This window comes from Mandrillus leucophaeus, unplaced genomic scaffold, assembly GCF_000951045.1.
Source record: "Mandrillus leucophaeus isolate KB7577 unplaced genomic scaffold, Mleu.le_1.0 Scaffold504, whole genome shotgun sequence".
NCBI lineage: Eukaryota > Metazoa > Chordata > Mammalia > Primates > Cercopithecidae > Mandrillus > Mandrillus leucophaeus.
Window position 1 is genome coordinate 1,614,531 of NW_012105410.1, and position 17,294 is coordinate 1,631,824.

The window sequence follows — 17,294 nt, forward strand, 5'->3', positions numbered from 1 at the left end:
TTGAGTCCTCACTCTGTCATTTCCTAGATTCGCAACCTTAAAGTCACCTGACCTATTTGAACCTCATTTCCCCCATCTCTAAGTAGGAATCATATCATAATTATGCACACATACCATGAAGTTATCAGACAGCCCCTCTTTTTGGGACAAACAAGAACTATTTTATGTAAATAGGTGATGGTATCCCCTAAGGTGCTTACATAGATGTGTCATTTCACAGACATTTTGACCCACCCTGTTATGCCCAAGACACTTTGGAAGACCTTGTAGAGGATTCAAACTTGAGGAAGCTGTAATCACTGCCTTTGGAAAGCTTTTGAAGGGAGCAGTGACACATGGGCTAAAGTTCTATAATGGTATCTCAGCATTGGTTTTATATTTACCTTTAGTCAATATGACATATAATATTTTCTCCAAGATCTATGATAGAAGACAAAAATAATAAAAGCTACAGAAATTCTCTCTGATAATCAAATTTGGTAAGTTCTATCTTAACTACAATGGCTTCGAGGATCATGTATATCATATATAAATAAATGATTTAAATTTAAGTGCTATGAGATCTGTGAACTGACTTTGTAAACTGTCTAGACTAAAACAAAATGAGTTGTTGCAGAAGGTCAAGTAAGATCAAGAATGAAGAAGATTCATTGTCTTTCTAGTGAGGAGGCCATCAGTGACCTCATTGGAAGCATTGTCAGTGAGGTGGTGAGGCTAGAAACCAGAGTGCAGTGAATCAGGAGACAAGAAGTAGATTTAGCATATATAGCCTATTCTTACTAGAAGCTTAGCTACCAGGAAAGGAAAAACAAAAGGACACTGACTAGAAGTGAATGTAGGGTTGAAGGAAGGTTTTCTCGGATATGAGTGTGGGGTACTGATAGGAAGGTGCAAGTGGAGAGGACAAGTCAGAGACACAGGAGAGGTGGTGACAGTCAGAGCCAGGCCTCCACAGAGGCTGCTGTAGGGGTGGGAAATCTGGAGCTCAGTTCTCTTCTTTGGTTTGGGAAGTTGAGTAGCGGGTGGAGACAGGGTGCCACACGCAGGAGGGCAACTAAAGGAAAGACTAAAGGAAACGTGACAGGTAGATATGCTTAGAATAAATTGCCCAGTGGAAAGTGGAGAGTTCTCATCTAATGACCTTGATTTGCTTAGACAGAGGGGAGTAGGGATCAAGGGAGGGTTCTTAACCAGGGAGGTCAGGATGTGAGAGCCTCACAGGAAGGAGTAGGACTGGAAACTACCAAAAGATAACAGAGTAGGGTCACACTGGGGGCCTGTCTGAGTGGTAGAGGCTGCGAATTTGTCCAGGCTCTCATGCCCAGCACTGGGCTATTTTCTCATAATGTTCAGCACTTCTAATGATAGATTGTGGGATTGTTTTAGAATCAGTTTGCCAATAAGTGGAAGGACATGGAATAAATAGCTACTGTTTGTTGAATGTTTTCTATATGTCAGAAACTATTTGAAGTTCTTTATCTATATTAGCTTGTTGCATATTGCAATAAACTTTTGAGGTTGGTACCCTTATTATCCCCATTTTCCAAATGGGAAAACTAAAGCTTAGAGAATTTACGTAACTAGCCCAAAGATCCAAGCCCCGCACCTTGCCATTATGCCACATGAGCTCTTAACTGCTACACTGTAGTTGTGTCAGTGGGCCAGAGAGAAATTAAGGCATTAGACTGGCTAAAGAGGGAAAGGAGTGCAGATAGGAGGAGGCTGAAACTGTAGGGAAAAAAAGAGAGATTGAGATTGAGTGCATCCTGGCATGTGTATTCAGCTTTAATTTTAAAACAAGCAAAAAGTAAGCCCTCATCTAACTTGATTTTCCCCAATTTTGTTTTTAAAAGTCAACATATTTCTACTAGAGTCACCCAGACTGTTTTCTCAAAAACGCACAAAATCCACAAGAGAGGGTAATGCTAGAATACTGTATTTAAAGACCCCAAACTCAGAGTTGAAAGACCTAGGTTGTAGCAGTAGCTTTGCTTCTGATTTTGATGTGACCTTGGGAAGATCCCTTTCCCTTTGAGTTACTTACACACACGCGCGTGCGCACACACACACACACACACACACACACACACACACACACAGCATATTTTGGAATGCTGGCCTCTGGATTCACAGTGCAGGTTTCCTGACTGTGGGGGACTTCCTACCATGGAGAAGCTGGCTCAAGGTCAGAGAGGACGGTGTAGGTTACTCTTACCTTCCTGCCAGAGCCAGCCATTTGTGATGCAGAGAGGTGCCTTCAGAAGGAACCAGGCTCTTAGGTTTAAATTTCTTTCAGCTGCTTTAAGGAGACCAAGAAGTTGCTTGAGAGAAAGCTATTTTTAGCAGCTCTGAGTACCCTAAGATGTCATCTGTCCAGGATGCAGGGAAACATTTCACTCTTTTCATTGGTTCTGAAAGCAATGTGGGTATTTGGAGCTTTTTCCCAAGCTCTTAATGATTTCAGGGATCTTATTTAAGAACTCTTTGGCCCCATAAGAGGTAGAAGCCAATCAAGACTTGGCTTTTAGAATCTAGGGACCTATTAATGGTAACCTGGCTTGAAAATAAATGAAGGGATGGATAAACAGATTAACTAATACAGATAAAAATAAAATAACCTCCTCATGAGAATCTGTTGACAAAAACATTTTCCCCTATTGTCTCATTTGATTTCATAGCATCCCTGTAAAGTAGAAATACACTATTCCCATTTTACATGCAACAGACTTGGAGAAGAGTAGGGAAAAGGAATTTGTGCTTTCTGAACAGCTGCCCTGTTCCAAGCCCTGCACAAGTCATGTTACAAACGTTCATTTTTACCTTAGTCTTGTAAGTTAGGGCTTCCTGCCTCCAACTTTGTTCAGACAGGTTAAATAAGTTGCCCAAAGTTATACAGCTAAAAACCAGTAGATTTGGGAGGGCAAGGCAGGAGGATCCCTTGAGGCCAAAGGTCAAGACCAGCCTGGGCAACATGATAAGACCCTGTCTCTACAAAAAATTAAATTAAAAAAAATAGGCAGGCTTGGTGGCACGCACCTGTAGTTCCAGTTACTTAGCAGGCTGAGACAGAAGGATCACTTGAGCCCAGAAGCTGGAGGCTGCATTGAGCTATCATTGCACCACTGCGTTCCAGCCTGGGCAACAAAGTGAGACACCATCTCCAAAAAAAGCAGTATAGCTGGGATTCAAACCCAACTTGTCTGACCCCACAACCTGTGCTCCTTCTATAGCACCACAGTGACCCACAGGCTTCAGGGATGGAGTGCCTCTGCATTGGTCGTATCTCAGAGGTTTTACAGATAGCTCTTTAGAGGCCAAAGATGGTGATATTGTCTCTGAACCTTCACTTCCTCTAACACAAAGTCTCTGTCATATGTGAAATCCCTCTGCAGTTCCTGGGATAACTGAAATGTATTATAAGAGACAAGCAAAAAGCAGGAACTTGGGCTTGTTCACATCCAGGCAGCTCTGGGTCAGCTGCCTGGAAGACACTATGGCATCCAGGGGCTCTCTGCATTGAATGGACTTTCCCAGATGACAAGTCTGTCACCCTCTCTAGGGTAAAAGTGCTTCACATCTTTATTTACTGTTTTTGTGAAGCTGGGGAGAAACTGCTATTGCAAAACAAAGTCTGTTTATGTAACTGCAATGTATACAACTTTGCACAAATTCTTAGTGGTAATTTCAACTAACATTTCTATCCAACAGAGTTTCAGTTCCTGCATTCAGCTTATGGTAGGAAAGCTATTTTTCCTCATCTGTATTACAGCCTATGAATGTGTTAATCTTGTAACAATGGTAGATCCCCTCTCCTTTCCTCCCCAAATCCCATCCCCTAGGCTTGGGCTCCCCCCAGGTGGCTCAGCAGCAGTTCCTAAAGCATGCAGGAACATGTCTGATGGTGCCAAAATCATGGGTTGGAGACACACATGAACCGTCCCTAGGGCAGCAGCAAAGGATCATGGCATTAAAAGGTGTCTTGTCACCCTAACCTGGCTGCTGAATTCAAACAAATGAACAAAAATTCCAGGACCTGTACACAGCTCCTCAGTTGGCTTTGTGGCAGCCTCTGTGAAGGAGTACCTGGATTATGCCTATTAGAACCCAAAAAACTAGTTTGCCCCAGGATCAGATTTTCCATCTCCATCGGCAGTCTGACATGTTTGAAGACCTGGTTGACTTGAGATACAATCTGTTCCCTTAGCCCAGAACTTGAGCTCTGGGCTCATTTTCCTAGAAGATGCTGAGAGGTGGAGGGGGGTGGGTGGGGCAAGCGTGCTAATAAATGAGGAACCAGAACTGGGTTCTCTGGACAGTGTGGACTCCAGGCCCAAGGCACCACGGGAACTTCTGGGCACCTGTGAGGGTCCCAGCAGTATAACTTGACTAGGTCCTTTTTGTCATAGACAGGAAGGGACCATGGGAGGGACTTGCAACTTTTACCACCCTCACCTGGGCTGTTCAGGAAAATGTTTTTGTAAAATCTCTGCACCCTTTCTCAACTTTTAACCTTGAATTATTTGGATGCTGGAAATTGAATTTGTGTATCGCGCATCTGTCAGGAGATGAGCTGTGAAATTTCTCCTTGCCACTGCTGTGGGCTGTGTGATCTTGGGCAATTTACTAATGTCTCCAGGCCATAGATAAATTGTTTAATTTCACATGATCTCTGAGGTCCCTTTAAATGCTAATACATTGTCCTCTTATAATTTTATTACTTCAATTTTGTTAGTCGCAGACCTGTTTCTCATATAGTCATTTTTTGTTTGCCTCAGGATATGTGAACCTGGACAGAAGGGTGCATAAAATAAGTTAGAGAAGTTCTCATTCTTCCCCTTCCAGTTATAGCATCTGAAATAGATCTGCGTAAAGAATACGGATGGAGCTCTTCACTTTATAAAATTCTGTGCCAGGCCCTAAGATGGCCCTTTGAAAATATGAAGACTAGTAAGACAAGGGGCTTGTTCTCAAGGAGCTCACAGTTTAGTGGAGAGAAGACATGCTATTAAGCACAGGTGCTTCCAAGAATCATAGGGATTGGGATAGTCAGTTTATAGGGATGCATGAGAGAGCTGTGTTTAAGGGGTGGGGAGAAGGAAAGGCTTCATAGTAGGTGTGAGTCTTCAGCTCATGATTGATGGATTAATTAATGTTACCAGATGGAGTTTGGGGAGAGACATGCCAGAAGAGGTAGCAGTGTGGACAAAAACATGGAGATGTGAAGCTCCTTGGCATATTCTGGGAATGATAAGCAGTTTCTGTGGCTGTAGTATGGGCAGGAGATTGACAATAGTGAGAGAGTCTAGAGAGGTCATTGGGACAAGATGATCATGGTGGGGCATTGAGTGCTACACAGGAGTTCAAACTTTAGCTTAGAGTCAGTGGAGAACTATGGAATGTTTTCAAGAAAGGGGGTTTTATGATTAGGTTTAGGTCTTAGGTATATCGCTCTGAATGCAGCTTGAAAATTGGAGGGAGCAGATTTAACATGAGGAAGCAGTTGCAGTAGTTGAGATGAGAGATGATGAGAGCTTCAGTTAGAGCTGTAGCCTATAACTTTGGAGATGGAAGAGGGGATGGATACCAGAACTAGAAATTAGAAGACTAGGTGACACTTTATTTTTGACCCTCACATCAGTACTATGAAGCAATCAAGGAGTGATGATTATTGCCATTTTATGAGACAACAAAACTGAAGCTTAGAAAGGTTAAGTGACTTGCCCAAGATCCCACAGCTATTAAGTGGCAGAGCCCAGGCTACAACTCAGATTTCCTGACTCAGTGCATTGTTCAGGATGATGGTCCCTTGCTGCCTCGTCTCCTTGTAAATGTGCTTAACAGATTGTTCAACTGTCAGAGGGCGTGAGGGCCCCGTATCCAGGAAAGTGAACAACCCAGCACCTGGATGTGGGCAGCATGCTGTGACTGGGCCCATGGCCCTTCACTGCCAAGGGTTCTCTCTCTCTCTCTCATTTAATTGAGGGATAACACATAGACAGCAAAGTATATAAAGTACACTAATCTTAAGTGTACAGCTTAATAATGTCTTTACATATGTATATGCCTATATTTAACTACCTCAGTTCAAAATACAAAACATCTCTAGGAAGTGGTACTTTTCAGGCACGCAAAGGCAGGCATGCCGTTCTGAGCAGCCTCCTCTGTGACCATGCCTCTAAAAGCTTCAGTTGGAATTGTCTTCATCCCACAACTGAGCTCTGAATTGTTCCCACCAATAGAACAGGTGACTTTAGAATTATATACAGAGGGGCTGGATCACATGGTACGACTAACTAATGGGGAGGTCAAGTTGACAGCTAGTATTTGTTTTTTCATGTGTTTTCACATTTATCTAGTTATTTAAATTATAAGGATTCAAACATACAGAGACGTACAGAAAATACTAATTCATTTGCTTTATAATGAAACCAGAAGAAAATAAAGAAAAATATTTTTATTCAGAAAAATATATAGTATAGTTCACGTCATCAGTTGGAAAAGACATAGTAACCAAAGGCACGGTCGCACTTGCTTCTTTCCTGGTTAACCTGGAACATGATTTTACTATGTATCATGCTGTCTTGTTCACTCCCTGGTTGGCGTGTGGCTGTGTTGCATCCCCAGCTAGACCATAAGTACCTTGTGTGCGGTGACTGTGACCCAGGTGTGTTCCCTCCTACCCGCGGCGCTCCCCTCAGTGCTGAGTGCAGTGTAGGCCTCAGTCACTCTTTGGATAAAAGAGTGATTTACTCTTTTGTAAAGAGTAAGTTAAGTTAGACTTACTAACTTTAATGGTCACACAGTCCTTCAGGCTAATGTCAGACTTTTGGCTTATGATGAAAATTATGGTAAAGTGTATACCACTTGGAGGAAAAAATTTGAATGGAATAGAACCTCCAAATTCTCTAAATTCTTACAGCTAAATTCAGGCCTCCTGCCCCCTGATGGTGTTCCTGTGGGGTCTTAAGGGCATGGGCTTGCTTTATCTGACTTTTCAGAGCTACATGTTTTACTTTTTAGAGAGTTGTTTTGGGTGGCCACTGCTTTCCAGCCACATGTGTTGCAGAGTCTAAATTTGGAGACATGTTTATAAGATTTGTTAACACTAATTGGATTCTTTACCCCTTTCCTGTTTCCCACCCCCCAAAGAAAAGAAACGCAAAATGATTGTTTAAAACGGACTATCCTCCTCCTGCATTGTCTGCAGAGCCATGTCTTGATGTCCAGGAAAGGCCCTGGGCTCTACATGGAGTTCTGCTGAGTCTCCATTTCTCTTAACAGAATTATCCTTTTAGTGTGACTTTCCTGCCCATGATTTCCTTCTCATTTCTCAGCATCTGCTGTATATATCGCAGACCATTAATGCAAACACAGAGTCAGCCTACAATAGCCATAATTCTAGTCTTGGTTCAACAAAAACAGCACAGTCCTTGACCTTCTCTGGCCCCAGTACTTCTGGGATAGAAGGAACCAGAGGTATTACCTGTAACCTGAATGGGCAGAGAGGGTTACGGGATCTCTCTAGAGGTAGAATGTCCTTGTCCTGGTGGAATTAGAGAGTGTATAGGCATACTTTATTCTCATAACACCCTGTCTTAACCTCTTATTTAAATGTTTTACGTATTGCCAATGTAGCCCCCACCTTCTGCTAATATACTATGTAACACCCTGTATCCATGACCCCCCCAAGACTTTGAGTGGAAAAGATGTTGCTAAAATTATTCTTTTTACCATAAACAGAAATTTGAGTCAAGAATGTTTCCCCTCTAGTGTTTGAAATTATAACAAAGAAAATGTCTGAAAAGTTAGGCAAGTCCCACTTCAGAACTCTGTTTCTTTTCTCCTTCCCCCTCAGGACACCACGAAGGTAAGTTATTTGAGTCACTCCCCACTTCTAAAACCTATCATCCTTCAGATGTCTCGAGCTGAGCTTTGAGTCAGCCTGGGAAGTCTCTGCACATCTTAAACTGGGCCTCATCTATATTTCATACCTACCCCAAATTTCATATGTGCTTTCTTAATGGCCCAAAGGACCACCTCTAATTCATGAGGAGATATCCCACATGGGGCATCCAGTAACACGTGAGTAGGAGATATTCAGGGGTATGCAAGAAGTATGTCTGGCCTCAGCTGGGTGTACAGGAGAAGGAGTTATTAGCAAGGAGTACCCACTAGCTAACTAGGTTCAGTGCAGCACAGTGCCCAGTGCCTTTTAAGCTACCATGGCCACAGCTCAGTCCCTTCAGAAGGGATGGTAGTCCAACAAGGTTCATGTAATGTGGTCATTATTTGTGGGCCTGTCTTTGAAAGCAGCTTATAAATATACCTCCAGATGGTATTTCAGACAACCAAGAGTGCTCAACTGATCTGGTGAACACACAAAGGCTCCCACGTTGCTACACGTTAATGGGAAAGTGACTGAGGAATATATCAGAGCCTTAGGCCACAGTGTCAGGTAGTAGGAGATGGCATTCATGGGCATCTTTGTGGTTTTAGTAGTAGGTAGAAAATCCTGACTCTTTTAGTATAAATTCAGATTTCCTTGATTTCAATCATTTGGAAACATACTTCAGCATTCCTCCTAACCCACTTAACCATCTCAGAAAGGCTGAACCATCCTGTGTGTCTGAACAAGCCCCTTGGGTTGTATGTTTCTGTCTAGCACAAGACCCTTGCTTTGTGTCTGTGATTGGTGGTGGCCACTTCTTATTTCTGCCTAATGCCATTCTTGTGTCTTCCCTTAAGCAACTCTGCTGATGAAACAGGCCTGGCCACAGAACTCATCTTCCTGTGGCACTGAAGGCACCTTCCACCTCCCAGTGGACACCGGGACCGAGAACCGAACTTACCAAGCATCCTCTGCGGCTTTCAGTAAATACAGCCTGTCTCCTTTTCTTGTTCCCCTTGGTTGGGACTGATTTGTTTCTTAGGAAGAAAGGAAAGGGAGCTTTTAAAAATGACATTTATGAGATAAATACTGTTTTAAGAGGTTCTTTTACCCAGGCAAAAAATTGGCCCTCCTTATTCAAGAAAGGTCATCCTCTTTGATCATGCACTCAGCTTTGGGGAGACACAAAGCACTGAGGGAGGGAGAAGGAAATACTCACCTAGCCAACAAGTTGATTGGGGAAGGACTATTACTGCTTTTTAGGGGGAAAAGACAGAGGGCACATTTTGAAGGTCTGTGGGTCTTTGGACAGAGAGGGCTCCCCCTCTAGCACAGGGCTTCTTAGTCTCAGCACTATTAACATCTAGACCAAATCATTCTTTGTTATGGGGGCGCTGTCCTGTGCATTATAGGATGTTTAACAGCATCCCTGGCCTCTACCCTACATGCCAGTAGGAAAGCCTCATTATGACAACCAAAAATGTTTCTAAACATTGCTAAATGTCCCTTACAGGGCAAAATTGCCCTCTGTATGAGAAACACTGCCCTAGTGGAAGCTGCACTGTGGGACCAAGATGTGTATGAGGAGTCTTCAGGGAGGCCAGAAACCAGCTAGCCAGTCAGACTCGTCATATTCATCCTGAGGCTCAGTAGGGTAACTGATGTTGTCACCTTCACATCTAATTTTTAACACAAAGTGGTTCCACCGGGGAAATGAGGACGAATGTTTAGAAATTACTGAGTGGCATTTTGACTCCATATAAGGAAGAACTTTGTGTCTTGTCGGAGCTGTTCAACAGAGGAATGACTGACTTTGGATGTGGTGAGAACTTATCTCTTAAGTTGTAAGGGCTGGACAAGCCCTCACAGGGATAGTCCAGACAAGGCCTGATAGTGTGTGTTTCCACAAATTATTAATCTACTAAGTAAGTAGACTAGAAGAATTCATTGTATTTTTTTCTTTTCTTTTCTTTAAAACATCTGTGTTAGTCTGTTCTTGTGTTATTATAAAGAAATACCTGAGGCTGGGTAATTCATAAAGAAAAGAGGTTTAATTGGCTTCCAGTTCCACAGACTGTGCAAGCATGGTACCAACCTCTGCTTAGCTTCTGGTGAGGGCCTCAGGAAGCTTACAGTCATGGCGGAGGGTAAAAGAGGAAGCCAGCATATTATATGGTGAGAGAGAGAGCAAGGGGCTGGGAAGGTGCCACACTCTATAAATAATCAGAGCTCACTCATCAACAAGGGGATGGTGCTAAGCCATCATGAGGGATCCACCCCTATGATCCAATACCTCCCAGCAGGCCCCATTTCCAACACTGGAGGTTACATTTCAGCATGACATTTGGAGGAAACAAACATCTAAACCATATCAACATCCAATGTCATTTTCTCCTGAATTTTCATTGCCCCTAGATGTCAACGTCAGTTTATGTTTATACAACATAACTCACCTTTTGTAAAATGTACTTTCATAATCACCCTCTAATTTAATCTACACTACACTCCTACTAAGTTATTTAGGTGGATTTTCATCCTAGTTTGAAAGACGAGGCTCAGAAAGGTAATAGGTCCAACGCCACCCAGGTAGTAAGCAGCACAGCCGGAAAAAGATATCACCCAGGTTAAGATTCTATTACTGACTTTTTTTCATGAGATTGATTTGACTCTTTAAGAGAGGTATGTCAGGCCGGGCGTGGTGGCTTACACCTGTAATACCAGCACTTTGGGAGGCCGAGGCGGGCGGATCACGAGGTCAAGAGATCGAGACCATCCTGGCCAACATGGTGAAACCCCGTCTGTACTAAAAATACAAAAAATTAGTCGGGCATGGTGGCAGGCGCCTGGAGTCCCAGCTACTCAGGAGGCTGAGGCAGGAGGATGGCATGAACCAGGGAGACAGAGCTTGCAGTGAGCCGAGATCGCGCCACTGCAAGATCCAGCCTGGGCAACAGAGCGAGACTCCATCTCAAAAAAAAAAAAAAAAGAAGAGTATGTCAGCCATAAGGAGTTTCTCCAGATACCTCAGGTAGAATGAATGAACATACGTAAGATTACATATATATATATATATTTATATATACTGTAGTGTAGTGTAGCAGAAAGCAACCTGGAGTGGAAGCCCAAAGCTTTGAATCCTAGACTGGGTTCTGTGTAACCTTGGATAATTGATGTCCATGCATTGGACCTTGATTTTTCAAACTGCAAAATGAGGGAACTGAACTAAATCATCTCGAAGGTTCTTTCTTGCAATCAGACTCCTTATCTCTCAGCAAGATGATGTGTACTGAGTGTCTTCCACCCTAACAGGGACCTCCTCTCTAGCTGCCCTTAACAGTAGCTGGCCAGCAAACCATCTCCAAAAATGGAGTACTCATTCCCTTCAGAGGCAACCCTTTCCACAGTTGGAAAGTCTGAGTAACAGAAGGCCTTGCCTTCTACTACGTTGAAATCTTTCCGAATTCCCATTAAGTGTCCAGCAGCCACATCCCACTGTTCCCTCCCAGACAGGCTATCACAGTCCCTGAAAAAGACCAAAATATACCCACCCCCACCTTTTTTTTGAGACAAGGTCTTGCTCTGTCACTCAGGCTGGAGTCCAGTGTCACAATCACATCACACTGCAGTCTCAAGCTCCTAGGCTCAAGCAATCCTCCCACCACAACCTCCCATGTAGCTGGGGCCACAGGCATGCAACACCATGCCCAGCTAATTTTTTAATTTCTTGTAGAGATGGGGTTTTGCCACATTGCCTAGGCTGGTCTCAAACTCCTGGGCTCAAGCTGTCTGCCCACCAGCTACCATGCCTGTCTTACCTCTCTTTTAAGCAAGTAATGTATAAACCTATGCCATTTTTTAATGCAGTTGGGGTTGACTGGCCCTCCCATACTCAAAAAGATTCCTGCCAGCATTCAGATTTTGTGGCTTCTAGTACCACAGAAAATTGAGGGCACTTTGACAAATTCAGTTCAATTTCACTGACACTTGCCAAGCCTGTTTGTAATTAGGTTTCCTACTTATTCATCACTGTCTTACTTGGCTACCAACAAGGAGTCTTAGGGGTCAAAGCAAGATTCAGACATAGAACTCTATTTTGTCCAGACATATAAATCTGATGATCAATAAACCGATTAGTCTAAAAGGCATCCGTAATGTGAGGATCAATGCCTTTGAAGGTGGTAGGGCTTCTACAACTGAAAAAGATTTATGACAGCAAGAAAGGATTGCAGAAAGGGTTGAAAAGGTTTTATCTTGTTAATGTACATACTCTTTTTATTATCCCAGTTGATGGATTCTAAAATTATGGTTAGGAACCTAAGAGAAAGAATAGGACATCATAAACAAAGCCTCTTTTATAAGGCAGAGCTGGGACTTCTAGTGATTGAATTCCTTTTTTCTTTCATGATATTGCCTTTAGTGAAATGGGGACAACAAAGGCCAGTATATTAAATGCCCAAGATTGGACTACAGAGACTTTAACTCAGCAAGAGCTCTACCTAGGGCATGGTGAGCCCTGAACTTTGGGCCCAGCTCTGTACTGATATGCTGTACAATTTGGGGAAAATCCGTCCTTCTGGGCTCCAGATTCTTTCTCGGAAAGGGAGAAGGTTGAATATAAACCTCTAATGTCCTTCAGGCACAACATTCCAAAGTCTTAATTCTGTGACCTTTAGACTTAGAATTCCTTTCAGGATAGCCAGGCCTCCAGTGAGTGAATTGAGTCTAAGTTCATTTGGGCAAAATCTGTGAGCCTTTTTTGCAGCAAGCCCAATAGCTTCTTTTACTTAGATGCACAAAGTAATAAATCCTGATTTTTGTGTTACCCAAGCTCAGGCTATAGCTCCAGGGGAATTTTTAGTGTTCCTCAACAGTATTGACAGGACTACCAGTAAGTTATGGAAAGTCCTCTGCAATGATTTCCTCATGAAAGTCTTCTGAAATACTCAGTGACTTAGAATGTCAGCACTAGAAATGTTCTCTGATACTGTGTAATCCAAATGAGGATATTCCCTGAGAGAGGAATTGACCTGACTTACTGACAGAACCTAGGATGAGGGCCCCCAAGCAGTTTCTGCAGCTTCATGAAGATCCTCCTGACAAACAGTAACCTTGAGAACCACTGTGGTTAGAGGAAGTAGCTCTGAGTCTTAGATCCCCACAAGCAGCTCTCTCTTTCAGCAACTACTCATTATCTCACCTGTGAAATGTTTATGTTGGTCTTAATGATCTCTGAGTCTTCTAGCTCTGCAGTTCTGCTTCTCCCATCTCAGACTGTCTGGACAAACAAGCAAGGCCTTCTGCAGCATCATCTCTTTGACTGCCAAGGGTGTTTTGGCTACTGATTTGTATTCTGAGTATGTGTGTGTCTCATTTCATAACATAAAGAAAGGGAAACATTCTCAGACAAGGTTATTCTTAGATGTGGGAACCAAATTCTGCTGCAGTCTCTTGGAGCTTTTTGATTTTCCTCAGAGGGATGGTCTCACCACTTTGTAATATGGCTGTCCTTGTGGCATAGAGTGGGTAATCCAGCTTCCCCAGGGAAGAGAAAAATTCCAGAGCACATTCTCCAGGAGCATAAAGGAAAGTCATCAGCATCGTTGGCCTGTTAACTTTAAAGAATCATAAAATCATAGCATTTTAAGCCATAACATTTTAGAATCTTAGAATCCTGGAGTCTGTGTTTCAAGCTGGGACAGACCATAGTAGTCATAGTTTAGCTTTAGTCTCTCAGACCAGGCTCTGCCTGCATACCCTTAGGACAGAAGCTTACTGTCTTTCTATAAAGTGAGAAAGAAAATAATAATAACTGATCTTTATAAAGTGCTTCTAATATGTCAGGTACTGTTCTAAGTGCTTTTTACTTAACAATTAATGCATTTATCACAGGAACCCTATGAAGTAGGTACCATTACTGTTCCCATATCATACACAAGGAGACTGATGTATCCTACAGCTATTAACTTGCAGAGCTGGGGGTTTGGACCCAGGCAGTCAGTCTGTCTCCAGACTGCTCATAACCACGGCTCTGTGCTACAGAGCTTTCAGAAACAGGCGTCTTCTGATTCAGGGGTGTCCTACTCTCCTGCATAGAAAATGGATGCTTTCAGCTCTGCTAGGATTCTCTACACCTTGATATATTCCTTTAAATCAGGGGTCAGCAAACATTCCTGTAAAGGCTTTTCAAAGGCCATATGCTCTCTATCAGTAACTACCATTGTAGCAGGAAAGTAGCCTTAGTCAATATGTAAATGAGTGGATGTGGGTGTGTTACAGTAAAACTTTGTTTACCAAAACTAGCTTCAATTACAAAAAACATGGCTGAAATTTAATTGTTGTAAATGTTTATAGTATGAATAAAAGATTCTGTGGTAAAATTAATTTGGAAAACACAGTCTTGTACATATTCCCATCTTAGAGATTCACAGTTCACCCCCCCACCTTCTTTAAGAGACAGGGTCCTGCAGTCACCCAGGCTGAAGTACAGTGGTGTGATCATGGTTCACAACAGCCTTAGACTCCTGGGCTCAAGCCATCCTCATGCCTCAGCCTCCCAAGTAGCTGGGCACTGCACCAGCCACCATGCCTGGCTACGTTTTTTTTCTTTTTTTTTTAGAGATGTAGTCTGTCTATGTTACCCAGGCTGGCGTTGAACTCCTGGTCTCAAGTGCTTCTCCCGCCTTGGCCTCCCAAAGTGATGGGATTATAGGTGACAGCCATCACATCCAGCCCACCCTATTGTTTTAAAAACTTCTCAGGGTCGTGGAATAAAAACAAAATCATAATTGTTTAATCTCTGTTTTACATTGTGACTTCACAAACATATGGGACTACAGAACTCTTTTCTTTCCTTTTCTTTGGCAAAAACAACTATTAAGATCCCTTGGAATCTATAGTCTGTTGTCCGCATTTGGGAAATGTCTATCTCTGGTTTATCTATAAACACCTTTGTTTATAGATAAGTAAATTGTGTCTCCGTACACATCAGATGGTTCCTTCTAGACATCTGCAAAGCTGAACTCCCTGTCTCCCTCACAGAATCTGCTTCTCCTCCTGTGACCACATTTCATGATTAGCTCCATAATCTGGAAACTTTGAGGAATCTGCTCTAGACTTCTCACTCAGCTCATAGTCCCACTTCCAGTTAGTTTCTACTTCTCTTTAACATGCTTCCCTCTCTTTAATATGTCCTTTCCACTCTGTCGTCATTGCTACTTACTTCCCAAGCATATTTGACCACAAAACTATGGAAAAAAAAAACTATGGAAAAAAAAACTATGAATCTGCAGGTGAAAAAATAAATGTCATGAATCCAGGGAATAGTCTGACTTTTGTGGCAGCTGTGCAGCAGCTCTCCTATCCTCCTGGGTCATCAGGGGCAGGGAGGTGCCAAGCCAAAGAGGTGTGATGTGGACTGAGAGAGATTTGTGACCATGTGGTAGTTTGCTTTTACTTGGGGTTAAGGTAGAAGAGACCCACGATCTTTAGAACCATGGAATTTTTGTTTAGGAAGAAATCTTCATTCTTAGCCACCTGATTTTACAAAATAAGAAACTAAGGCCCAAAGACTTGACAGTTGTCACCAAAAATTAGGGAGAAAGCCAGGACTGAAGACTAGATATCTTCTCTTCCAATAAAGCACTCCGTCCACTCTGCCCCAAGCCCTTATTGTATAATAGAAACAGCACCTCGGAGCTGAAAGGGTCCTTGGTGAGCATCTTATAGGTGAAAGAGCTGAAGCCCAGAGAGGTTCAGTGAGGTCTGCTAGACCTACCCAAGATGGAACCACAGGAAATAAGTCACCTCAGCACCTCCCCAGCAGGGCTTCAAAGCTGGGGTCCCCTGGCACTGCCCCTTCAACTTAGAAGAGTTTAGAGTTTTTAGGAGAAGTTATTAAAAACACTTGCCTTTTCTGAGCCCAGGATCCCTTGTGTAAAATGCAAGGATTAGGGTCACTTGACGATCACTTGGGTTCCATAGAATGATTCCATTTTGTGATTCTAAGACAGTCTTGTTCCTGAATGACTCATGTTTCTTTTTATTTTTTATTTATTTTTATTTATTTTTTGAGACGGAGGACTCATGTTTCAAGTTTTTTTCTGTGAACAAAGGGTCTGTCACTCTTTTCCGGAGGATTCAAAGGCAGCACAGTTTATTTACCTGGGCAATTGTGAGCTTCTTGGGGCCTGACTTCTCAGTCCCCCCCAGCTTTTGTCCGTCCTGCTGAGGGACAGACATGGCCCACGTTCCAGGTTGATGTGAATCTTTGCGATCCCTGACTTCAGGTCTTTTCAGGCAGAGGTGGCCTTCCCCTAGAGCCCAGGAGAGAAGGAGAAGCCAACTTTGCAGAGCAGTTTTTCAGCATCCTAGAAGATGACAATCTCTGAATGGTGTTTTGTATGGTCAGCATCCCAGAAGATGAGGGTCTCCGAATGGTGTTTTGTATGGGGTTTTCACCTTCAAACTTGGTGGGGAGGCAGGGGAACATGATGGAGGGAAGTCCAAGAAGAGAGAGAGATAAGGAGAAAAAGAAATAGAGCAAAAGAGAGAAAGAAACAGTAGCAAAAGGATACCCTGGATGCTGTGTGAGAAGACAGAAAAGCAAGTAGATAGAGAGTAGCAATAAAGAGCAAGTGAGTTGAGGGCTTCCATCTCTGGGCACCTGCCCATTTCACAAGGCAGCTCCAAATCCCAGGCTGTCAGAGCTAAAAGGGACCATCTGGTTCTAGCCTCTTATTTTATAGATGAGAGCTCTGAGACCCAGAGAAAGAAAAGATGCCCAGAATCATCCATGCAGCCCTGTGCACCAGGACTGAGGGAGCTGCCTCTGGGGCCAGGGCTTTCTGGGTGGAGCCCTGTTCTCTGTTCTCATCTATCTTTCCTGCCTGGATTCAGCCCATCTTTGACTGGGGAGTTGTGACTGGGACCTGCTGCCTTCTAGCAATGCTTTTCTGCCAACTAACTGGAAGTCTCTCTTATTGCCTTGGTACAGGATATACTGCGGGGACACCATACAAGGTCCCACCGACCCAGAGTAATACTGCTCCACCCCCCTACTCCCCATCACCCAACCCCTATCAGACGGCCATGTATCCAATCAGAAGTGCCTACCCCCAGCAGAATCTGTATGCCCAGGTAGGTACACGTCAAAGCCACTTCTTCTGCAGGTAGAGGAGCCTCCAGCCTGGGCACAGTGTGGTGGGGTGGGGTAGGGTGAGGAAGTGAGGGAAGGAGAGGATGGTTAGTGGCTCAGCTAGCTGTCCTTGTTGCATCACGGAAGCGATATCCCTGCAGTCTGCTTACTCCCTCACTCTACCTCAGCCCCTAGAGGGGTGAGGCATGAAGTCATTTACATTAACAGAGCCCAGAATGTCAGAGGACAAAGGCCCTCAGAGATTTTCTAGCT

The 17,294-nt window shown here is 43.4% G+C and overlaps 1 protein-coding gene across 3 annotated transcripts in view; it reads left to right on the forward strand.

The window, feature by feature from the left end:
• FAM168A (family with sequence similarity 168, member A) overlaps positions 1 to 17,294 on the forward strand; it is a 195,254-nt gene that overhangs the window by 170,050 nt on the left and 7,910 nt on the right. Inside the window, exons 4-6 of one of the 3 annotated variants that reach the window (XM_011996211.1) lie at positions 3,709 to 3,735; positions 8,746 to 8,871; positions 16,881 to 17,023. In XM_011996211.1, the coding sequence (XP_011851601.1) occupies positions 3,709 to 3,735; positions 8,746 to 8,871; positions 16,881 to 17,023 (296 nt within the window). The remainder of the gene's footprint in view (positions 1 to 3,708; positions 3,736 to 8,745; positions 8,872 to 16,880; positions 17,024 to 17,294) is intronic. The other 2 variants (XM_011996212.1, XM_011996213.1) reach the window with 2 other exon arrangements.